Source organism: Sarcophilus harrisii, chromosome 3 (assembly GCF_902635505.1).
Source record: "Sarcophilus harrisii chromosome 3, mSarHar1.11, whole genome shotgun sequence".
Lineage (NCBI taxonomy): Eukaryota > Metazoa > Chordata > Mammalia > Dasyuromorphia > Dasyuridae > Sarcophilus > Sarcophilus harrisii.
Genome location: NC_045428.1, coordinates 119,961,221 through 119,988,099, shown reverse-complemented (window position 1 = coordinate 119,988,099; position 26,879 = coordinate 119,961,221). Strand labels below are relative to the sequence as shown.

At 33.1% G+C, this 26,879-nt stretch overlaps 1 protein-coding gene across 2 annotated transcripts in view; it reads right to left on the bottom strand.

Annotated features, from left to right (window-relative positions):
- The window catches only part of SLAIN1 (SLAIN motif family member 1), a 71,717-nt gene that overhangs the window by 24,641 nt on the left and 20,197 nt on the right, over positions 1-26,879 (bottom strand). The window contains exons 3-5 of one of the 2 annotated variants that reach the window (XM_031958532.1): positions 5,479-5,628; positions 4,096-4,245; positions 1,703-2,044 (exon numbers count right to left, since the gene is read on the bottom strand). In XM_031958532.1, coding sequence (XP_031814392.1) covers positions 1,703-2,044; positions 4,096-4,245; positions 5,479-5,628 — 642 coding nt within the window. The remainder of the gene's footprint in view (positions 1-1,702; positions 2,045-4,095; positions 4,246-5,478; positions 5,629-26,879) is intronic. The other variant, XM_031958533.1, reaches the window with a different exon arrangement.

Genomic DNA, 26,879 nt, shown 5'->3' with positions numbered 1-26,879 from the left:
TGATTTAATGACCTAAAGTTAAACAAATCTTCCCTGAACTTTATTTTTATTTTGTATTATCCTGTCTTTACATTCTCCTCAACAAAGTTACTTTATATGGGTGCTTTAATAATATCTTAATAACAAAAATTTCTCTCCTTTTTTTTGTAAATATAAGTGTGATGCTAATACTAGGCACATTAATTATGTTAAACAATACAAATATTGCTTTTTAAAAATTAGTTTTACTACATTTTAATTTTTCTACCTGCTCTAATTTGCTTTAAGTACAGTTAAATATAAACAAATATTATCACTTAGTTTGAAATTTAATATATATATTTAATTTATATTTCCAACTAATGTTGGAAAATGCCCTGCATCAAATAACACATCTTAGTCCTTCGAGATATTTTTAGATTCTGGTCCTTCTCTTAATAAACAGAAAATCATATAAAGAAACCTTACTACATTACATTAATTATTTTTAATTAAGAACACTGGGAAATGAATGTAAACTGTTTGCATTTTTGTTTTTCTTCCCAGGTTATTTTTACCTTCTGAATCCAATTCTCCCTGTGCAACAAGAAAACTGTTTAGTTCTGCACACATATATTGTATCTAGGATATACTGCGACATATTTGACATATATAGGACTGCTTGCCATCTGGGGGAGGGAGTGGAGAGAGAGAGGGGAAAAATCAGAACAGAAGTGAGTGCAAGGTAAAATGTTGTAAAAAAAAATTATCCTGGCATGGGTTCTGTCAATAAAAAGTTATTATAATAAAAAAATAAAAAATAATATTTTAATTGTATATAACAGGTCTTTGTTTAGAATAAATAACTTATTTTGACCAAAAGTAGTGGTAAATAGTAAAAAATTCCACGTGACTTTCTTAAAAGGAAAAAAAATTTGATGTCTAAGACAGCTCATACAGTAATCTAAGACTTAGTTAAAGATTGATATTGTTCTTACAACATCTTACAGCTCAATCTATTATTGTGCTAATTCCACTACTGAAATGCTCAACAACTGCTGGATGTTGTAAAGCATCCTGAAAACACAAACCTGGGATATTTAATTGGATGTTTATTAAACAACCGACTTGAATTCATTAAAAATAGGTACTAGAACTGTAGTTTCATAAAGGGAATTCCCAAATGAGAAAACTTCTTATTCCAATTTAGCACAGCATATTCTCCACAACCTAAAGTTTTACAGAATAACCCCATGCGTGACACATAAAAGATACTCATATTTTTTTTTTAAATCAGCAGTCTACCAGTTGAATACCTAGAATTCAAGCTTTAGTCCTTGTAATTATAATCTCTACAACTAGCATTTATGTAGTACTTGGCAAAATGCTTTACAAATATAATCTCATCTGATCTTTAGAATAACACTAAGGTGGGTTCTAATATCATCCCCATTTTACATATAAGGAAATTAAGGCACGCAAAAATTAAATGACTTGTTCAGATCACACATCTATTAAGTTATCTTAATATTTGAATTCAAATCTTTCAGTTTACTGTTATCTACTAGCTACACAACTAATTAGCTATCAACTTGGGCAACAGAAATCAATCAGCCCTCTTAAGAGTTCAGTTTCCTCCTTATCAAAAAAAAAAAAGAAAGAAAGAAAAAAAAGGTTAAGTTAGATGACCTCCTAAGTGTTTTTAACTTAACACTTTCAGAGTCTAAAATCAAAAGTGACCTACCTCCACTTGTCCTATTTGGTTGCTGATCTGGAGTTTGGGCTTGAGGTGAATAATACTGTTGCTGCTGGTAATTATTTGAAGGAAAATACTGAGAGCTGGTACTCCTTCTACATTCCCGAATGCTAGAGAAAGTCTGTGAGTGTGGAATTCCTCTTTGGAAAGGTGAACATCGAGGAAGACGAGGCTGGGGAGGTGGCAGATGATCAAACTCTTCATCATCCTCCAAACTGTATCGATCATATTCTTGATCACTGAATGTCCCTTTTTTTCCTGAACTCAATGATATGCCAGAAGTATGTCTTGAAACTGATGCTGAAGTAGAAGCATAATCTTGTCGAAGACCTATGAAAATGAAAAAAGGGATACTTTCAACTGAGGTCTTCAGCTAAGTCAAATTTTAAATGAACATCTGAATTAAGAAATACTGAATAAATATGAAGTCATTTGAAGGTCTTTTTGGTTTTTCAAGTTAAAAGGGTACTAGTTTCAACTATCACCTCTTTGTTGGCTGCAATTCTCAAATATTGCTGAATTCAAAAACCTTTTTTCTCAATCCTCATTCTTCTTGACTTACTGTAATTTTTAATACTATTTTTTTTAGATATTCTCTTCTCTCCAAGTTTTCAAGATACTACTCTCTCCTGAGTCTCCTCTTGCCGAATGATCATTTTTTTCTCCATAGGTCATGGAGCTTTCACAGTCCTTTGCTCTTCTTCTATACTACTTCACTTGGCAATCTTATCAGCTTCCAGAGATTTAATTATCACCTCTATACTGATGATTCTTAAAACTTCTCTGTTGACCTTCCATATCATATCCCCAATGCTTTTCAAACATTTCAAACTATATATATGCATATATATATATATATATATATATAGCAGACATCTTAAACTCAACATGTTCAAAATTGAACTCACTTTTCCACATAAGTCTTCCTTCTAAATTTCCCTATTAACTTCAAGGGCACCACCATCTTCCTTGTCTCCCAGATTTCTAACATATATGTCATTCCCAACTCCTCATTACTTCTCATTTCCTATAGCCAACCTGTTACCAAAGCATGCCAATTTCACCTCTGCAATCTCTCTCCAATATTCCCCCTTCTTTGCTCTGATATTGCCACCAACCTAATATAGGTCTCATCACCTCATGCCTGGATTATTACAATAGCCTGAGGGCCTGCTACAAGTTTCTCTCCAAACTAGTCTATCCTCCACTCATTTGGCAAGGTGAAATTTTTCCTAATCTAAGTGCAACCATGTCATTTCCACATTCAAACTCCAGTGGCTCTTTATTACCTCCAACATCAAATATGAAATCATCTATTTGATGTTCAAAGCCCTTCATAAGCTACGACATACCTTTCTAGTGTTCTTCACCCTACCTCTTTCTATGTGCTCTTTAAATAGCCTCTTTGCTATTCTATTCCATCTCTCAGCTCCAGGAATTTTTTCTGGCTGTTCCCCAACTCTGTAATTATCTCCCTTCTCATCTCTGATTCTTGGCTTCCCTTACTTTCTTTCCAGCAACAATTCCACCTTCTACATAAAGCCATTTCCAATCCCTCTAAATTCTAGTGCCTTACACCTGTTAATTATTCTATATAGAACTTCTTTGTATATATGTTTGCTTGTTATCTTCCCAATTTGATCATGAGCTCCTTGAGGTCCAAGATTGTCTTTTGCCTTTCTTTGTATCCCCAGTGCCGGACACATAGTACCTGGTACAGTGAAGGTACTAAATCAAATCCTTAATGACTGACTTGCTATAGTCATAGAATCTAAGTACGTACAGAACTTTTAAGGAGAAAAAAAAGAGGGTATCTTCTTGTGATTATCTTACCTGAGAATTTGTATTTGAAAACTGCATATATCATCCTTCTTTTGAAATAAAGATTTCACATCATTTGCTTGCTTATCTATGAAATAAGAGGCTTAAACTAGGTGGTCATAGGTTGTCTCTGGCTCTAATTTCTATGATCCTACTCCTTTCTTTTTGCCCAAAGACTTTCAGGAAAAAAAATAAGTCAAAATACTTTCAGGATATTATATCATTACACTTTAAAATATAGTTTCTCTAACTATATTTATATATACAATAGTTACCCATGGACAATTTCCTTAACCATGTTTGTATGGAGGAAACGCCCATAATTTAAAACAGTGAGTGACCTTGGATAACTAGAAACCTTTAAACATGACTTTTTCCCCCACTTTTCTTCAGTTAAAACAATGAGACAAAGAGTTTGGCTTAAGTTCCCTCTCTATTACTCAGAACGAAGAACCTCATTCACTTTTTTGGTATTATAGGCATAATCTTCACATTTCTAACTCAAGCTTGCCAAACCAAATAGCCCCATGAATGAAAAAAAAAAAAAAGAAGAAGCATACTTTCTTCTTGCAGGCGAGCCATGATCTGAACATCAGTGAGGTCCTGTAGTTTATATCCCATGGAGATAGAGTCATCCTCCAATTCTGATGTACTCAATTCACTATCTATGGATGACTGAGGACTAAGGGGGGAGCCCCTGGAAGTATAACCTAAGAAAAGTAAACATTATTCAGACTTAATATCAGTAACTCTTCATTTTACTTTTCACTCTCCCCAAAATGAGAATAATCACCATTTCAGGATTCAACTCTTATACATAAAGCATGCAATTCAGTAAATGTACAAAAAGCCATTCATTATTTTTCTGGTTCTTCAAGCCAACTTAAACACTTGAAAAATAAAGCCAAAACTTGGCTTCTAGCTAAGCAGCACCTAATTATCTCTCTCTAAAGGGTTGGCATAAAAATATATTGGGTTCTGAGGTGGTTCCCATTTTCCAGTGAAGACCATAGATAACTGGCTGTCTTAATTCATATCATGATATTAAGCGGAAACTTCATTTGACTCACTTTTAAAATATACAACAGTTAATATACTGTCTCTTAAATAATGAGTGATCACACAGACATACTAATTTCTAAAACTTCCCTGTTTTAATTAAATAAAATGTACCAGAAAATAATGTGAAACAAGAGAGGGGGTATCCAAGAGATAGTAGGGAGTAAGAAACTTAGACTAGGAAAATAGAAAAGTGATATGATCATAATAATAGCAATACTGAGATTAATGATTGGATGATGTCAGTCATCCCAGTCCTACTTAAGAAAGCTGTCTGATTTTCTTATACCTAGTTTGATAAATATAGGTGAGAGAGGAAAAAAAGACTAACATAATCAAAGATTATACCTTTAATTAGATCTTGCTTTGATGTTTGAGATAAAAGGCATATGCTCTTCAATAACATACTATTATGTACACACATACACACATCAAAGAGTTTGATTTAATCAATGTGGAGAAGTTGCTCAGCTTACAAACAATACAATCCGTCTATAACTTGGTAGAGAAGTCTTACAGAGTTGCCTGAAGTTCACCTAGTTTAAATGACTTGCCCACTCACAGAGCTAATAAATTGTCAAAAGATTTGATCCCGGTTCTTTCCAGAGTCCTTCATTCCATCCATTGTACCAAGTTGCCTCTCACTATATACATAAAACACTAATAAATACATAGTACTTCTTCATCTGTACAACAGACAATAGAGTAATGATTCCTAGGTCCAAAGTAATGATTTTCATTTTGAACCCTGAAATAAAATGGAAAGTAATATTGCGATTGTAATAGGATTATCCTTTAGCCCTATTTTTCGGTGAGATTCATCCAAGTAGTTTAGCGGTATGATTTTTTAAAGCATGTTAGTAGGTAAAAAGTTAAAATATTACCTGTTTTTTCAGGTGTTAGTATTGCTTTACTGGAGGTTTTAGAGAAGCTGGGAGAATTAAAGCCATTGCTATATGGACTGAGTCTCGCAACAGGGCTATAAGGAAAGGCCAAGGAGGTGGGTGGGGTGAAGAGACTGCGCCATCGGAGAGCTGTCATGGAAGCAAAAACAAACAAACAAACAAAAAAAAACAAATGATGTTAGTGTACAAATTAAGTGCAGACTGATGACAGTCTGACTAGAAGCAAAGGAGGAAAGAGAATGAGTTTTTTAAAAGTCAAATTAGAATGTGAACTGACTTCATTTAATAAGAAAATCATATTTATATACATGTTATAATAGAACAACAATTGCCTGACTGATAAATTGGGATTCTATCTACATATTTCTTAGAAAAGAAAATTATGTTATTCTGTGTTATTCAAGATATGACTGTCCTTCAACAAATCAAACTATATGAATTTTCACATTTTCAACAATTATGTAGAATTGAACTAAGTTCTGTTAATATGTACAAGCATAAAAGCATAAGACCTTAAACATGAGAGGAGTACATCAATTTGTCAATGGTTTGTACAAAATATTCATTTCAAAGAATAACTGAAAATAGGCACTCAAATATATAAACCTTGTATTAAATGCTAATGGCTATTTGATTTCTAAAAACTAATTTTCTGCTCATTCTCAGATTATCTTGAAAGTCAGCATGGCACAATGGAGGGACTATTGACTCCATAATTACTGGGAGTCAGGAAGACCAAACCAATCTATAAAGCATTTATAAAGCACCTGCTCTGTGGCAGACACTAAGTTCAAATTCTAACTGAAACATTTAAAAGTTATATGATCATGGGCAAAGTCATTGCTCTCTGAGCTTGTTTCTTTACCTATAAAATGGATTTGATATCTACACAGAATTGTTGTGAAATTCAAATATGTCAATTAACATACAGAACTAAAAACACTAAAGCAGTAAGTAAATGTCAGTTGTTAGTATTGACAAGAAAATTATTTAAAGTTAATCAGCCTAAAGGAAAAAGACAACACACGAGTCCATTTGGAATTTCTGTATTTCTTTACAATAAAAATAACAGTTATTTAGCACAGAAAATTAAGCTGAATAATAAAAAAGTATAATTTTTATTCAATTCATTTAGCAAGCATTTATGGAGCACCTGCTGTTTTCAAGGCACTTTGCTGAATGCTGGAGGTATAAAGGACAATAAGAAACAGAAAAACAGCAAAAGCAGAAAAAAAATGTCAATTAAGCTTACTGCAAAGGATATTGTCAGTTCATTATGATGGTTCCAAAAATTAAATTATCTATACTGAATCAATATTAAGTAAAATATGTATTTTAGCTTTAAATAGAAAAAATCAATCAGATTAGCTGATTTTCCTGTGCACAAGTTGCACAAGATTATTTTCTACCCTTCCAACAAATAACTAGTCCCTCCTCCCTCAATTGTTAAAATTCTACAATTTTCCTGAGCACGGAAATATAACAAAGGCTTATAAGTGGGATACCAAGAAAAAAGCTTTCCTTTCACTCTTGCTAAGACAATTAAAATTCATAAGTTTGCATGTTACTAAGCTCTGTGAATAAACAAAACAAAACAAAAACAGTTCCAGACCTCATCCAGTTGCCCCTACAAGGAATTTACAATCTAGTGGGAGAAAATAATATACATAAGAAAGCTCAGAGTTATAGATGAGAAGATAGGCTATCAAAAAATAGGACTTTTTGTTTGTTTTTTAAATAAAAAAATTTTTTTGGAATATTGAGTGGAAAATTGAGAATAACTGGAAAGTTTTGAGCCCTTTATAAAAGAAAGGCTTTGGGAGGAGTTTATTGCTCACCAGGTACCACCAAATTACATGGATTATGTAAACATAGTTTTGTTTGATGTAGCTGAGGAAACTAAGTTAACTATAATATTATATTTGCTATGGTCACATTTTCAAAGCTTATATGTTTTAACAGACAGAGGAATTTGAAGATAAGCCTAGCTTCAAAGGACATTAGTTCACCTCAGTGATCCAGCATATAATTTGGTGCTACTGGCAAAGTTCCCCAATTACAACCAGCGACTATAACTAAGACACCACTGTACAACTTGACCTGATTACTACAAAGACCTAGTAACTCTTAACATGACATACGAGATCCTTTACTTCTAAATACATTAGTGGTCCTAAAATGACAACAAAAACAAGTTTTAATATAGAAAACATCAAGAGTCACCCACATATCTTAAATGTCTGAGTTTATTATTATTTTTATTATTACTAGAAATCCTCCCAATTTCCACCCCCACCCCCCAGGAAAAAAGGCCCTATTAATAGGTCTTCATAACTATAACCTTTCTTAACACAAGATGTGATTTGGTAATGGTTTGATCACTTGCCAGGCAAATTAAACTGACTACATGTTCTCAGCCACAGATGCATCACTAGTCAACAGCATTCATTTACACTGTACAATAACTACTGTCAACAGGCCTACTGAACACAAAGCTATGGTTATTGTGGCTATGACAGCAAGATCCCAACTGAAAATACAATTAGTATCTATAGCAAGTAAGAATGTGCTACATTATTCTTTCAGTACAGACTTTTAAAAAGAGAGAGGAGGAATTTATTCTTGTAATAGGTTGACAAAGTAGCAATGTTATATTAGTATCCAAGTCTGAATCAAAGGAGAGAAGATTAAAAAAATAAAAGGAAGTGATTATATCCTAGCTGTTTTTCACTTAAAAGATAGTGATATTGTTTTAAAATAGAATTATTTTTACTAAAAATAAAACATGACTATTTTAAATCAGGAAGGAAGATGTGTTAATCTAGGAAAACTATGTTTTGATCTGGGATTTTTTCCCTACTTTAAAGAACACAGAAGTCAAGAGATTAGACACAGAAGACAATATAGATTAACCCCCTCCATTTTAAGGATGAAGAACTTAGACCCAGAAATAGTGATTTGCTATTGGTAACAGTTAGCATTTATACAGCATTTTAAAGAACATTATTTCATTTTTTTCCTTAACAATCCTAGGAGGGAGGTGTTATCATTTACCCTATTTTGTAAATGACATAACTGAGGCATATAGAGATTAAATAGACTTACCCAGGCTCACACAGCTAGTAAGTGTCTGAAACTGGATTTCAATTTAGGTCTTCCTGATTCAGTTTAAGCATTCTAAATAGTACACCTCTGAAATCTGACATTTCATGTCATGTCTTCATCACTGAAGACCAAAACTGACCTTTTAGAAGAATGATTTTCAAATTTTCTGAGCTTGAAGAGAACTCATGTGTTCTTGCCTTCAAATTTATAAATATAAGAAGAGCAAGGCAATAAAACAGACATTAAGTCTACCCTGAGAAGTTTTTCTTCTGAGCAACTGTATCTTGTAAAAGTATCTTGGGAAAACCTGGAGTTACATATAACACACTCTGTAACCTAGTCAGAAAACCCTAATGTCACTCTGCTTTGTTCTTTTTCTTTTCTTTTTTTAAGTATGCTATGTTCTATACATGATTTAAAGAACAAATGTGTTAGCACTACAAGGTCAGCAGAATTCATTATGAACATTTTGAGGATTAGCCAAAGCTAAATCATCTCAAATTGCATCCAGTTTCAACCATCATTGCTTATCCTAATAATGAATTTACCCTTGTTCTCTACATAACAGCAGTATTATCTTTCAGGTCACTAATTCACTGATTCATATTTTATTCTTTGTTTGAGCCCTAAATCTTCAAAGTGAAGAACCTGAAAGGTAAAGTCCTACAGCTATATCTGTATGGCAGCTCCAAAGCAGAATTTTTCCTTAGGGATTGGGACTTGGATTTTCATCTATATGAAGCACCTCTAGTAATGCAAATATGCATTTGTTCTGCCACTTACATTCCTAGACAGTTGTCCTAGAGCAGAGATGTCAAACTCTTAACAAAATAAACATATAATAAAGCCCAGAAAACATTACATTAAAAAAAAAATAAGTAAACAAGTAACTGCAAAGATCCTTATGCACAGATTAGTGGAGCTTAAGTTTGAATTTGAGAATTTGACACAGCACTCAGTAAGCAAGTGACTTGCCCAAGGCCAAGATAGTCAATGTGTGTCAGAGACTACTCATGTCTATGTGAATGAGATTTAGAGTGATGATGAGATAATGATTATACAACACCAAAAGACAAAGGGCATAGTTATTTTTTGTTTAGATTTAAAGATACTGGACAGTAGAATGAATAATGGTTCTGCAATGTGAGAATACAAATTCTGTTTTTATCTCATCCTTTGAAATTCATAGGCCAAGTTCCCCTATCTAATAAGGGGATTGATTCTGATTGATGGCCTCTAACATTCCTATCAATAAAGATCTATTGTTCTATAAATTCAAAATGTTAATTTCTCTTCTAGAAAAGATGTTCAAAAATTATATTTTTGTGGGAAAGAAGTTCAATGATTTCCCAAAAATCATTTATTGGAAGCTTCAGTATTATATAAACAGTTAGGGAAATAGGTTAAAAACAGGGTCCCAACAAAGTCTATAATATAAATATGCTTTTTAACAAGGGGAACAAATATGCTTTAAACAAGGAGAGAGTCAAAACAGAGAAAGAAAGCTATATACCAATTTGTATAACAAATATTGATATAAAAACTTTAAAGCAAATAAGAGGAAAGAGACTCAACAATATTTCACAGGGATCATATACACTATGACAAGATTGGATTTTTACCAGAAATACAAGACTGGTTCAAGATTAGGAGAACTCTAGGCATAACTGACCCTATCAACAACTATAACAAAAATCATATGATCATATTAATATATGCAGAAAAAGATTTTGGCAAGATACTACACCCTTTCCTATTAAAGACACTAGAAACCATTAGCATCAATGGAGTCTTTTAAAAATATTTTAGGCAGTATATATCTAAAACAAAGCTTTATTTATAATGGAAATGAAGTTGACACCTTTCTAATAAGACCAAAAGGGAAGCAAGAATATAGATTATCACCACTATTATTGCATAAAAATGGTAGCTATAGCAACAGGATAAGAAAAAAATTGAAGGAATTAGTATAGGCAATAAGAAAATAAAACTGTCACATTTTACAGGTGATAAGAGGGCATATTTATGCATCTCTACAGAATGAACAACAACAAAAACTAGTTGAAACAATTAAAAATTTCAGCAAAGTTATACGATATAAAATAAATCCACATAATCCATTTGCATTTCTAGAAATTACCAACAAAACCTAGTCAGAAGAGATTAAGAGAAAAAACATCTATTAAGATAACTGTAGACATTGTAAAATACTTAGGGAGGGAGGTGTCAACTTACCAGGATAAATCCAGGGACTATATGAAGACAATTACTTTTCATACAGAGAAAAACAAATCTAAACAAGAGGAATAATATTAAGTATTCATGACTAGGATGAGCCAACATTTAAAAAAAAAAAAAAAAAAAAAGACAACTTAATCTAAATTACTTTACTTATTCAGTGCAACACTACCAAAGAATCATTTTGTGAAATAGAAAATAGAAAAAAATAACAAAATTCATCTGAAAGAAAAGATCAAGAATATCAAGGGAATCAGTTTTTAAAAAGTGAAGGTCTAGCAGTTCCAGACTTTAAAAACTGTATTACTAAGCAATAATCGTCAAAATAATCTAATACTGGTTAAGTGTTTTCAGTATACAATACACAGTAGTAAATGGTCAAAGTAATTAGGGAAAAAACTAGACAAAGGCCAACATTTAACATTGTTTACAAAGATAAGTTCAAAATGGATAAAAGATTTAGACATAGTGAATCATAAATAAAATAGGGATGCATAGAAAAATGTACCATCAATCTTTGGATAAGACTAGAGTTTATAACCAAACAAAAAGTAGAAAGAGGATCACAGAAAGTAAAATGAATATGCTGATGACATGGAATTCAAAAGCTTTTGCACAAATAAAACCAAGACAGTTGAAGTAAGAAAAAAAGAAGAAACTAGAAAAAAATTTAAAGAAGTTTCTTTGACAAAGGTCTCATTTCTCAAATTATATATACATATATAGAGAGAGATAGATATATATGGAACTAAACCAGATTTATAAAAAGAACCATTCCCTAATTGATCAATAGTCAAAGGATATAAACAGGAAGTTTTCAAAGGAAACAATCAATCAATAGTCATATAAAAAATGTTCTAGATCACTACAGATTAGAGGAAATATAAATCAAAACAACACTTAGGTACTACTTTAAACCTATCAGATTGTCAGATACCATGATAGAAAAGGAAAATGACCAATGCTAAAGGAAGGTGGGAAAATAGGTACGATAATATACTATTGGTTGAGTGAATTAGTCCAACCATCCTGGAGAATAATTTGGAACTACAAACAAAGGGCCATAAAACTGTGTGTGCTCTTTTATCTAGCAACACCACTACTACATTCCAAAGAGAATTTGAAAAAAAAAAAAAAAAAGAAGATATCCATCAACTGAGGAATGGCTAAGCAAGTTATGGTATAATTGTGCTGTAAGAAATAATGAGTCAGCTGGTTTCAGAAAAATCTGGGAAAACTTATATGAAATGTATTCAAAGTTAAATGATCAGAACCAAAAGAATATTATAATAGCAAAAATGTAACAATGATCAATTGTGAAAGACTTAAATCCTCTGATGAAGACAATGATTCTAGAAAATTCCAAAGGATCCATGATGAAAAATGCTATTCAACTCCAGAGCAAGAACTAATCAAGTCCGAGTGCAGATTAAGGGATATTAATTTTTAAACTTTCTTCATTTTTCTTTGTTTTTTAGTCTGTTTTTTGTTTGCATTTTGCAACATGAATAATGTGGAAATGCATTTTGTATGACTTCACATGTATGTATGTATGTATGTAACAAATATCAAAATTGTTTACTTTCTCAAGAAGGGGGGGGGGAAATGGCAGGAGGGAAATGAAAATTTGGAACTCAAATTTTTTAGATGAATGTTTTTGTTTAAATTTATAAGTAATTAGGAAATTTTAATACAATAAATAAAAATACGTTGAAAAAAGTCTCACAATGGAAAAATTGTATCATTCTGATAATATCACAATGCCCAAAATATTCACTTCATTACTGCATTGTATTCAAAATAAGCAACAAAATTAAAATGTTACAAAAAATTTAGGATGTGGGCTCATCTACCTCTCCTGTTACAGAAAAAGCAAATCCTAAATATTTTAGGATTTAAATTTTTCAATAATAGCAAATTACTTAAATATTTCCATCTTCATATTTAAGGTGATTCTTTTACTCCTTTTTTCCTTTTCCCATCATCTCAGTTTGCTGTCTTCTTTCCAGATGTCTTTACTAAATTATAACTACACAATTTATCACAGTGCCCTTGGAAGGCAAAAGAAAACGTCACAAAGCTGTGGACTGAAACAAGTTTTTCTTTATACCTATATGACCTTAAGCAAAGTTCTTCATTTTATTGGGCCACATTTTCCTCATCTATAAAATCAGGAGATTTAATTAGCTGACCTCTAAAGTCTCATACAAGTCTAAACCTATTATTTTATAACTAATTCTCAGTTTGTAGCACTCCTTCTCCAAACTACCTCATATTCATTTGAATATATATGGAAACATATACACTTATGTTGCTATATATTATTATACTATATATCATAGATTATAAATACATACATACATACATATATATACATACATACATGTATACATACATACATATATACATACATGCATATATACATACACACACATATAGTCTATTTGTATATAAATATATCCAAATATAAAATATAAAAATGCACAGATGTATATGGGTAGATTATATTATACACACATGCATGTGTATATACATAGGTATATGTGTATGTGTGTATATGTATGTATGTATGTATGTGTATATGTATACACCAAGATTTTGGAGTCACCATGTGTTTGTAAGTGTACACATATCTACATCTACACACATACACACACACACACACACACACACACACACAAAGTGACTGCAGCGTAAAGTCTTGCTACAATTTTAAATTTAAAGATGCACTTATTTTAGACACCCAGGGAATACATATATATTTGTGTTAAATATAATTTATGGAATTGAATTTTATAGAATTAGAAATATAATTTACAATATAAGCTACTTTAAGGCAGGGAGTTACCACTTTTGTCTTTTTCTTCCTTGAAACTGGCACAGTTCCAGGCAGGTGGTAAAATGCTTAATAAAAAAAAGGGGGGGGGGACCACAATTAACTATCAAGGAAGAGCAGTTCAGTCAGGACATTCCTGCAACAACCAATATTACAAAATTGTCAGAATGTTAATACATAGATTGTGCTTGTCTCAACTAAACTCAACCACTACTCCAGTTTCTAATAATGTTGTTTGCAGCAATAGCTGGGGTTAACATACATTACAGAAGAGCTGACCCTTACAGAGGGCTAGCCATTGTTGAGTTGCTAGGAATTTCTTAATAACAAGAGCTTTAGGAAAACACTGCACATTCCAGTTAGAAGTAAGCTAGTTAACAAGGCAGAAGCATGGCCCTCCCAGTTTATATAAACTCCATGATTCTCAAGGCAAATATATGGCTTTGCTCACAAATTATTTACATTCAGGGCTTATTTCTATAAACTCTATGGTCCAAAATGTGAGACTGGGCAGAAAGAACACTTTCTAATTCTTGGTGGTTTTAATAATGCTCCCTCACTTATGGCTAAATACAGAGTGCTCTGGGGAATTTTTTCCAGTTTAAGATTGTCCCTCCCCAAATACTGTCCATCAAATCTATAGGATGTGGTAAAATTCCCTAAATTGAACACATTAAATGAAACCAAACTTTAAAAATGAAAAGAAGGGACTTTTAGAGCTGCACTGGCTTGTTTTCTTCACTACTTTACATTGTCAATAGAGGGTAAGGTCTCAAAAGTAAGCAAGGCATACAACTAAACAAAGCCAAGTGATACATGCTACTACCAAACTTATTGTGTTGTTTTTTCTTCCCTTTCTCTTTTTTGTTTTTACTACACACAACTTGCTATTCTTTTCAAATATATAACAAAATTATCATGTAACTTTTTCCATCTTTTTCTTTCCTCTCTTAATGTTTTGCTAGAATTAGATCTCTATTAGATTGAGAACCAAAATGACTGTATTGATTTTTCCTTGAGTTCCCGCAAAAGATATGAGAAATTTTTGAAATTCTAAGTTGAGTTGTTTTCCTATAATTCTTCAGTCAATTCTTCAAATGTAGTCTTTATAATCAACACAATTCATAGAGATATAGCAGTATGCAGTTACAAAGTATTTTTCTAATGCAGAAACTCATTTATTCTCTAATCTTGCTATATGAATTTAAAAAAAGTATTATTGTCATAGCCATTTTACAAATAAGGAAGAGGTTAATTGTCTTATTCACTCTAAATCACACAGTAAATGGCAGAGTCAAAATATGAACCAGGATCTTCTGATGCATTAAATCAATATAGGAATTACTATTAAAGTAAAGCTTTGTGAAGACAGCATTTTGTAAACATTAAGGCACAATATTAATAATAATGTAATAATATTAGATAGAAAAACTTTCATTCAAAATTGACCTCTAACCTACTGATGGTGTGACCCTAGACTAGTCTCTTAATTTCTCACTATTTTTCTCCTAATTTGGTAATTTAAACCAAATTGCTGATTGGTAGAAAGCAATTCTCTCTTTTTATTATCATTTTTTATTTTGATAATATATGCATAGATAATTTTCAACATTCACCCTTGGAAAACCTTGTGTTCCAAATTTCCCCCCTTTACTCTCTCTTTCTTAGGCAGCAAGTAATCAAATATATGTTGAATATGTGCAATTCTTCTATACATATTTCCACAATTATCATGATGCCCAAGAAAAATCTGATCAAAAAGGAAAAAAATGAGATAAAACAAAATGCAAATAAAGAATGAAAAATACTATGTTGTGATTCATACTCACTTCTCACAATCCTCTAAGTGCAAATGGCTCTCTTCATCACAAGATCATTGCAACAGACCACGTCCATCAGAATTGATCATCATATAATCTTGCTGTTGCCTTGTACAATGATCTACTGGTTCTGCTCCCTTTACTTAGCATTAGTTCATGTAAGTCTCTCCAGGCCTCTCTGAAATCATCCTGCTGATCATTTCTTATAGAACAATAATATTCCCATAACATTCATATATCATAACTTATTCAGTTATTCTCCAACTGATGGAGAATAGTTTCCAGTTTCTAGCCACTACAAAAAGGGCTGCCACAAACATTTTTTGCACCCATGGGGCCCTTTCCTTCTTTTATGATCTCTTTGGGATACAAGCCCAGTAGAGACACTGCTGAATCAAACAGTATGTGTGGTTTAATAGCCTTTTGGGCACAGTTCCAAACTGCTCTCCTGAATGGTTGAATCAGTTCACAACTTCACTAACAATATATTAGTGTCTCAGTTTTCCCACACCCCCTCCAACATTCATCATGATCTTTTCCTATCATCTTAGTCATATGAGAAGTGTATAGTAGTACCTCAGAGTTGTCTTAATTTGCATTTCTCTGAAAAATAGTGATTTAGAGTACCTTATATGACTAGAAATGGTTTTAATTTTTCATTTGAAAATTGTCTGTTCATATCCTTTTACTATGTATCAATGGGAGAATAGCTTGAATTCTTATAAATTTGAGTCAATTCTCTATATATTTTTAAAATGAGGCCTTTATCAGAGCCCTTGAATATAAGAATTTTCTCCCAGTTTATTGCTTTCTAGAAGAAAATTCTTAATGGGGAGCTCCCTATAGTGATAACTTAGATATCAGAGCGGAGCAAACCTATATAAATGTGTCATCATCATAATCACACACACACACACACACACACACACACACACACACACGCTTTGACAAGCAGATATAATAAAGTCAATTGTCTATTTTTGTCTTCTAAACTGTACCAGTGATTCCACAAATCCATCTTTATTAGTTGACTAAATTATTCCACAGTTAAATGGGTATTCTACAGTATCTCCCTATTTCAAACCAAAGATAAGAGTGTCCTAGAACTATAGCTTTTTATGTTAAAATATATATTAAATACAATATATAGAAAAGAATCAGATTTAAAAATAAGGTAAAAATAACCTGAGGAGGAAAACAAAAATGCAAAGGGACAAATAACGGAAGGCATGGAAATGCTATATTGTGGTCTACACTCTTTTCCCAGTTCTTTCACTGGGTGTAGCTGGTTCTCTTCATTACTGAACAATTGGAACTCAATTGGTTCATCTCATTTTTGAAGAGAGCCATGACCATCAGAATTGATCATCATGTAATATTGTTGTTGAAGTGTATAATGATCTCCTAGTGCTGCTCATTTCACTTAGCATCAGTTCAGGTAAGTCTCTCCAGGTTTTTCTGAAATCATCTTGCTGGTCATTTCTTATAGAACAATAATATTACATAACATTCATATACCACAATTTATTCAGCCATTCTCTAACTGATGGACATCCATTCAATTTCAATTTCTAGCCACTACAAAAAGAGCTGCCACAAACATTTTTTGCACATATGGGTCCCTTTCCCTCTTTTATGATCTCTTTGGGATATAAGCCCAGTAGTAACACTGCTGGATCAAAGGGTATGCATAGTTTGATAACTTTTTGAGCATAGTTCCAAATTGCTCTCCAGAATGGTTGGATACATTCACAATTCCACCAAAAATGTATTAGTGTCCCTGTTTTCCCACATCCCTGCCAACATTCATCATTATCTTTTCCTGTCATCCTAGCCAATCTGACAAGTGTGTAGTGGTATCTCAAGAGTTGTCTTAATTTGCATTTCTCTGATCAATAATGATTTGGAGCATCTTTTCATATGGCTAGAAATAGTTTTTCAATTTCTTCACCTGAAAATTGTCTGTTCATATCCTTTGACCATTTATCAATTGGAGAATGGCTTGATTTCTTAAAAATTAGAGTCAATTCTCTATATATTTTGGAATGAGGTCTTTCTCAGAACTTTTGACTGTAAAAATGTTTTCCCAGTTTATTGCTTCCCTTCTAATCTTGTCCGCATTAGTTTTGGTTGTACAAAAACTTTTTAACTTGATATAATCAAAAATTTCTATTTTGTGATCAATAATGATCTCTAGTTCTTCTTTGGTTACAAATTTCTTCCTCTTCCACAGGTTTGAGAGGTAAACTATCCTATGTTCTTCTAATTTATTTATAATCTCATTCTTTATGCCTAGATCATAAACCCATTTTGACCAAGATGACTTGGTGTACGGTGTTAAATGTGGGTCAATGCCTAGTTTCTGCCATACTAATTTCCAATTTTCCCAGCAGTTTTTGTCAAATAATGAATTATTATCCCAAAAGTTGGGGTCTTTGGGTTTGTCAAACACTAGATTAATATAGTTATTGACTATTTTGTCCTGTGAACCTAAACTATTCCACTGATCAACTAATCTATTTTTTGGCCAATACCAAATGGTTTTGGTGATCGCTGCTTTATAATATAGTTTTAGATCAGGTACAGCTAGGCCACCTTCACTTGATTTTTTTTTCATTAGTTCCCTTGAAAGTCTTGACCTTTTGTTCTTCCACATGAATTGTGTTGTCATTTTTTTCTAGGTCATTAAAGTTTTTTGTGAGTCTGATTGGTATAGCACTAAATAAATAAATTAGTTTAGGTAGTATTGTCATCTTTATTATATTCGCTCAGCCTATCCAAGAACACTTAATATTTTTCCAATTGCTTAGATCTGATTTTGTGTGGAAAGTGTTTTGTAGTTTTGTTCATATGAACTAAAGCTTTTGATATAGAAGGACTCTCAAACCTCCTATCTTTTACACATAAGGAAGCTAAGGCACAGAAAGATAAGATGTAACAGCCCCATGACTAACAATGAATGACAGAGAGTAATAATGTAAATGAGCTTTTCTTGAACAAGCCCAAAAGTTCTTCTACTGTGCCATGGGGCTAATGGTTGTATCATTTAGAAAGGGAAATAATTTTTTCCCCCAGAAGTTGGTTCTGAAGCCAAAGGAAAGCATTTGGTTAAATGGAGCCTCTTTTCTCTATAGTTCTCTTTAGACTATTCCCCTTTCCTTTTCTTTGAGACACTGGCTGAGATCCCCATCAAAACAATCTGTACATCCAACATGCATTTGAATTAGCTAAAAGCACCTAGAGAATCTTTTCATTCTTTCTCAAAACTGTCTGTGTTCTTTTTTCTCTACTCTTTCAGCTGGGAACTTTGCCTCATATTTTACTTGGGGGGGGAAAATGAGAGCATTCATCAAGAGCACCCTTTTCTCCCCTCCTCCTCATCTCACATCACTCGGATTCTTTCCACCACTTTACCTCTGTCTCATGTGAAGAGGTAGTCCTTCTCCCTGCCAAGGCAAAACTCTCTAGAACATAATCCCTAGTAAACTTCCTCATCTATCATTCACACTCTTATTTATCACCAGTATCATCTCATCCCTAATATGATAAAGATCCCCTACTCAGGAATACCATATGTCCTATCACTTCTTCATCTGTTCTCTTTTTATTTGGGAAACCAGAGAAAGAAACTATTTCCACAGCAATTTGTCATTTTGTTTTACTAGTAGAGGGTATGTAGATTCATGTTGACAATAACTATAATTATAACAACTGTTCATAATCATTTGTTCCATTAACATGCACAGGAAAAGGTCTCCCTATGAAGAATACAATAAGTTATAAATTCATTTTGTAACCTAGGCAGAGAGGCTTGATCATTTAACAAAGATTTTTAATAACAAATAGTAGCATACTGAACAAAGAAGACATTTTATGTATTCCTAGACATAAAGTGCTAGTTTTCAAGAAGAGCGAAAGCATTTAGAAATTTAGAAAATAAGGTCTAAGTAAAAATCAGCTATTTAGATCATAAAAAAAAAAGACCTGATAAAATACACTCACACAAACACATGCACAGACAAACCAAGTTGTTTAAATGGCAAACAGATATTTAAGGACAGACAAGATGGTAATTGGTTTAAATTGAGATTTCTAAAGGAATAGACAATACAACATTAAAATTGATTCTTGAGGTAAGATCTGGAATCAATTTTGATAAAGACCTTTAAGAATAAATTCAGTCTGATATAGTTTTGAGCACAGGGTTACAGAACATATGAAATACTAAGGCAAGAACAATTAGAAAACAAAATAGAATATAATCAAGTGCTAAATTATTAGCAAAAATCATAATGCTTAGACATGATTACTGGGCTATTTAATAAAATTTAGTCAGAAAACCCGAGATGAAATTCTAGCACTGCAAATTATATGTGTGCTTGAACTAAATAGTTCCAATGACCCTCACAACTCTAAATCTATGGTCCTATGCTTGTACCATAAATCCCAACCCTTGATTCACCACAAACATTTTCAATCAAATTTCTCATACTCTGAAGTATTACAACATTTCAGAAAAAGGGGAGATTAATGGGGCTGGAACACAGCAAGGGTAGACTTCACATGAAGAATTGAGAAATAGATAAGATTTCATTGAGAGGTAGTATGATACCTATAGGGCCAGTCTTCCTATACTCTAACACAAACTACTGTGCATATCACTTCCCCCCCCCAAAAAAAAAAAATATATATATATATATAGTGTGTGTGTGTGTGCACTTCAACATTAGCCCTTGCAAAACACTGTGTTCCAATTTTCCCCCCTTTCACCCACTCCCTCTCCTAGATGCAATTAGTCCAATATTATGTTAAACATGGTAGAAATATGTTAAATCCAATATATGAATACATATGTGTTATACATACATATTATGTTGCACAAGAAAAAAAAAAAAGAGAAGCAAAATGCAAGCAAACAGTAACAAAGAGTGAAAATGCTAACCTCTTATGAACCCAGGCAACTAAATCTATAAGTTAAAGAAGAGTTGATGAACTATACGGCATGAGTAGAGTGTCTTTTCATGATTGGAATTCCTGACATCAATGAAATCAGAGTTGGTGTAAACAATTTGAAAAAGTTGGAGTGTGATTTAGGCATTGAAACTGAAAAAAGACATGAAGAAAGGAAAGGGGACTGAATATGCACAAAGGGCTTCATCTGACCAAACTAGAAAATTTCTATTAAGGGAAATGATAGAAAAAAGGGTTATTGGGATCATTTTTGAGGGAATTAAGATAGAAAATATAGAAAAAAGAACTCAGACCTAATAGAGGAGGTTATTAAGGGAACTATCATCAATTGATAAGCACTGAGATTTATATGATGAAATGCACCCCACTTACCAGGCCTTCTGATCTATCTGGAAAATAATGAGAAAATATACAAACTACATAAGTGAGAATGAATTTAAATTTTCTGATCTGGGAAAATCTTGCAAGTGAGGTTGAATATGAATTTAGAATTAAAGAACTATTGGTTTTTGTTTATTAAAAGTTACAACAACAAAAGATTTTTCAGTAGGATAAGAATTCGGACAGAAGCTTGTTAAATCAAGAAAGGCAAAAGTAGTGAATACAGTCAGTCAGTGGGTCAGTCAATAAATATTAAAAACCTACTGTCAGGTACTAGTTTAGTACTGGGAATACAAAAATATATAAAAACAAAAGCAGTCACTGCCTTCAAAGAGCTTAGGATCTAATAGGGAAAGATAGCACACACCAAAAAGCCAAAAGGGGTGGGGGGGGCGGGAAGAGCATGATGAAGAAATCCAAAGAATTCCAAAATTATTATGTAGCTGAAGGGAAAAGGAGAAGAAAAACTGTGCTGAGCCCCATCTTTAAACAGAGGCCCTAGAGCCAACTACCATACCTCCAATCAGATAATACAATCAAAACAGCAAAGGGTACTGATGAAATATGAGTTCTAGGCAAATTCCATCATATCGGACCATGATATTTCCCCAAAGATGAGTTTCCTAAGGATGGAAAAAGGCAAGATGGAGAATTTCAAAGAAATCCAAAAGTAGTACACTACTGGGAAATACATACTATTGTATACTCAGAGAATTTAAATCCAAATCCCACCTCCAATATTTACTGTGCTACTTTAGTGAAGTCTTTCAGAGAAATCCTTGACCTTAATTTCTTTATCTGTAAGAGTAAAAGAAGTTGAATTAAATGATCTTCATAGTCCCTTCCAACTCCAAAATTAGTGCTCCTACGCACAATATCTTCTCAAAGAAATAGAGATGTACACAAGGTAAACTGAGATGCTAGATATGACTAATCCATAATCCAAGATAAACATCCTGGAATAAAACTAAAGATGTTTCCACAAGATAAAAAAGACAGTATGAAAAGCATAGGGATTGAATGAATAATCAGAGAAGACAATTCACAGAAAAGTGCCTTAGTGGACAACTTTTACCATATTTTCTCATGGGGGAAGGAGGGGAAAGTGATTTATAAAGAAAAACTAGTACCCTTCCATTTCTCAACCCATCCTCCCTGAACCCCATGGTGAAAATTTTGTAATGAAAACACTGATTACATCTTATCTCCAAAGTGAAACTATTATGTACTGATAGCTTAGAAAATCCATTAAACTCAACATAAAGCAAAATTGTCTATACCCCCTAAATTGCATGTTTTAAAATTTCAAATGTATTCAGGAAAGGCTTTTCAATACTATTTTATATTCTTCAATGTTCTGTTACCAAGTTATTATAAATGTATAATTTTGAGACTGAACAAATCAAATTCTTCTTCACTTTTGAAAATATGAATGATATGTGTTCAGTTATATTTTAAACAACCATCACTTTGACAGTCTTCAGAATCTGAAAAATATTAACAGAAGGAAGTAATGCATAGAATCATACAGTAAATATGAAAGAATTGGGTAAAAAAATGTTTCCAAATTTATCCAACTGAAGATGAACATGAAACATTGGCCAAGTTATCCAGTAAAATTTTCCTTGCTATTAAACTCGCCCCAAAGTATAACTATCCCTTATAGAAATGCTTTCTCTAGGAAGCAGTCATTATGTTACAATAATTCACTATCTCCATGCCCTTCAATATGTTACTGCTTCCCCACATTATCTGTAACTGCTGGACAAGAACATTGTAACACTATTCACCAAGTTACACAGTTGCCCCATTTTTATACTGGGAGCTATAAATTCTGATAGTCTTTTTTTTTTTTCCCCTACAGGTATTATCTTTTCAACCATTCTAGAATTTCTTGTGCATTTTCCCTGCTCTCTTGGAATCCCACAAGATTTTATCAAAATTTATTTATCTTATTTAATTTATTTAATTTTCCTTCCTCCTATAAGGACTTGGTATTCACCTTTCCTTCTACTTTCTAGGATCCTCCTTTTGATTTATCTGTTTATACACAGAGTTTCTGTTGACTTCTCTTACTACAAAAAAATCTCTATTTCACCATTTCCCACCCCCCCCCCCTACATTCTCCGGTTGCTTTCTTACTCCTCTCCTGGACTATAAAGTTTCCTAAACCTCCTTGTAGACTCAGATTTAGTGTTCACTGGGTTAGATTTCTGCCCTTGGTAGCCTCAGGGGGAGAAGACACAAACACACACACACACACACACACTCCCCCTCATATACACTCCCCCTCATTCAAGTGAGTTTCAGTCCTCTTTCCTTCAAGCCCAGTATAGTCACATATATTAGTTCAGTTTCTTGCCCCAGTATTCATTTGAATCCCTTCTTCCCTTTTATAGCTATAGCTAAATTGCTCACTACTACTTCTTGCAGGTTAGAAGGAAGATCAGGAGCATGTTCTGGGCAGAGTTTCTCCAGGTATCTCTATGAAACCCTAATCTAGAGACAGCCCCAGGGAGGATTCAGCATGCTTCCTTCCCCAACTCTGCTTCTACCCCCTTGTTGCCTCAAGGTAGTGAGTAGATGATGAGTTATACACACAAAGTTTTCACAACAAGGAGAAAACCCCAATATGAACCTAAAGCACAGTTTCATAGCATCCATGTATTCTTTCATGCAGGGATTGTGAAGGCAGGTAAGGGAAGAATGCCAAGTGAGCACTAAGGATTAGCAGACTTGGATATTAATTTATATGGATTCTAACTTGATTAGCATCTCTTTCTTTACCTCATGAATATAGCTGTAATTTTTCTATATCCAATATATAATTACTCTTTTTCTAAAATATATAATATTTGCAATATATCCAATATATAAGACATCTAATATATAATTACCTTTTTTCTGAAGTCTGGAGAAAAGCCACCTTCTTGCTGGTGCCAAGAACCAAAACTCTTAAAAATTCTTGATGTTTTCTGTCTCCCTCTCCCACTATATATCAATTGTAATGCCTCAAACAATCTTGCCTCCATACTCTCTCAAATCTTTGTGCTTCTTTTCATTCATATGGTTATCACCATATTTCAGTCTGCATCATCTCTTTGTCTGAACAACTATAACAATCTAATTGGCCTCCATGCTCATAGTCCTTCTATTCCATTCCTTCCACATAACTGCCAAAATAATCTTTAAGAATAAATCTGGGGGCAGCTAGGTGGCCCAGCCCTAAAGTCAAGAGGACCTGAGTTCAAATCTGATCTCAGGGACTTAATACTTCCTAGCTGTGTGACCCTGGGCAAGTCACTTAACCCCAATTGCCTCAGCAAGGGACCAAAAAAAAAAAAAAAAAGAATAAATCTGACCAGGACATTCAGTAGCTTTCACTGCCTATAAGATAAAAGATAAGTTCCTTATCTGGCACTTAAGGCTTCCATAATCTAGCTCCCATCTACTTTTCTATTATTGTTTCATAAGCCATATTCTAAATAATCCAGACTAAACAACATTCTCCATCACTTGCCTCCCACCTTTATATAAAGCTTCCCTCCCCCACCTCCACTGCCTTGAAAAGGAATGTACTCCCTTTTCAAGTTAAATTCTCAGAATCTTTGTCCTCCAAGACTCAGCTCAAATATTATCTCTCTACTGAATTATTCTCCAGTGTTCCTTCCTCCCCATTCCTGCAATCATTAATCTCTCTCTCTCTCTTCAATTTTCTTTGTGGTATACATATACTATGTATTCATAAGGGTAGAAACTGTTCTGTTCCCATAGTTGTATCCATGTTATTTTACATACAGAAACTTGGAAACTGTTTGTTAAAATGAATTGAAGGTTATTAAAAGATTGAAAGATACAAACTCAATATTTCAAACGAGAGCACACCTTCCAAAAAGGCCTAAACTCTAAATCAAATTAAGAAAAATCTCTTATTGAAGAAAAAATTGGGGACAGTTCCCAACAAATTATTTCCATAGGCATCTGAGCAAGTAGTATTTCAAAATAACTAATATATAAGTAAATTCAGGTGTTCTTAAGAAATACCTCTCTAATCAAATTGAGAAAAGAAGTAAAACAAAATAGAGGACTAGAATAAAGACTACAATAAATACTAATAGGAAAAAGATCATGAACTAGATATATGTATATATACACACACACATAAAGAAATATGTGTATATGTGTGTGTGTGCGAGTATATATTTCTGTATGTATACATATATAGATGTAGGTGTATGACTGGATGGTTATATTCACAAAAGCCTTCAGTGATAAAGATACAGACATTGGGGATAACCAACCTAAACCAATCCCTTGAGAACATAATCCTTTTGCCAATTTCACCCAGTGTTACTTTAATCTCTAAAGCTAATAAATTTATATAATGGACAGTACATAATTCACAGAGCCCCACAGCCTTCCACCCACCCCCCACCCCCAACCTAAATCTAAAATTAAAATTGCATGCCAGAAAGTAACAACTAGCAATATATTTGGGATTTCTCTTTCTATAAGTCTCTGGGTTGTGCTTCTCAAAGGATAGAGAATTTTTATAAAAGGTTCCTAAAATGAACTATTTAGAAAATGGCAAAGTAACTAATGCCTAGAAATCTGAGCTGAAGGAGACAGCATCTTAGGCTATGCAAGAGAGGGACTGGCTGTGCTCCAGGAGACAGATGCTTGATAAGCTTCTTAACTTCTTCTTGGCTAAATTGGTGTAGCTTTTTAAAACTAAATAGCCACCTTTAGAACTTATTGAAGGCCATACATTCAGTATTCTGAGTGGATATGAATTGCCTCCTTTCATTGGTTAGGATTAAAGGGCAATACTTCAGTCAAATTAAACTAGACAAGACAGTAACTCAGCATTATGTATAAAGATTTCAGAAAAGCCTCAAAATAAAGGGTGAAAGTTGTCCTCATTTAGTTGGGACAAAGTCCCAGGAGGGACAGATGATCACTAGAGAAAGATGACCTAAATGTGCATTGTCACAGTCAAAAAAATCTACTACACAGCACATTAAAATATGACCTGTTTTGATTCATCTAGTAAGAACACTCAGCTGTAATAAGCTATACCACTATACTAAATAACTTATAATTAATTGAACCATACACAGGATGCTTGTAATGGTCAGCTATCCAAGTAATGTCTAAGTACTTAAATTTCTTAATTGCACATCAGTGATATAAACTGACCTTGCTGGATACTTGTTGGATATTTAGGACTGAAGACACAAAAGTTTTTATGAATTTACTTTATAAAGATTTCCCATTTTGCTATGGAAAATTTTAGAATTATAGTATGGTCTCCACCATAATAAAATCTGAGACTTCAGTTACTAAGTGTAGAGAAAGATGACCAAAATCAAAGGCAGATTTTTAGAAATTGAATGACTATTAAATAGACACCGTGAGAAAGAGCAAGAAAAGAAAAGTTCAGGAAGGCAGTCTGAATTTGTTGTTTATTGTTAAACAATGGGTTGCATTATTATAAATTTATAATAACTGTCAACTTCATACACATAAAATATATTACAACATATAACATATCTACTTACATGTCTTATAGTTATAAATATAATATGTAACTTCTCTTATACAAATGTTTGACAAAGAAAAAGCATGTTACAGTAACAACCATGACCTAGGAGCCAAGAAATGACATCATTAGGTCATATGGAAAAGACCAAGTGGTATAGTATATAAACCAATGAACTTGAAATCATGAAGACCCAAGTACAAATCTTCCCTCAACTACTTTTTCTAACCATGTGACCCCAGAAAAGCCACTTAACACATCTCAGCCTTAGTTTCCTCTTCCTAAAAATTGGGATAATAAAAAGCATGAGGTAATTAAGGGGATTAGGATAGCAAGTGGTTAATTGCAGGAACTGAATGAACTATACTAGGTCCAGTTTGTGGACTCAATTCTGGAGCTACCATAGTTCTCTTCTTTTCAATTATGGGTCTAGTGAAGCTTCTATCTTGTGAGAAAATGCTTCATTTGTGGGAACTGAGAGGAAGCC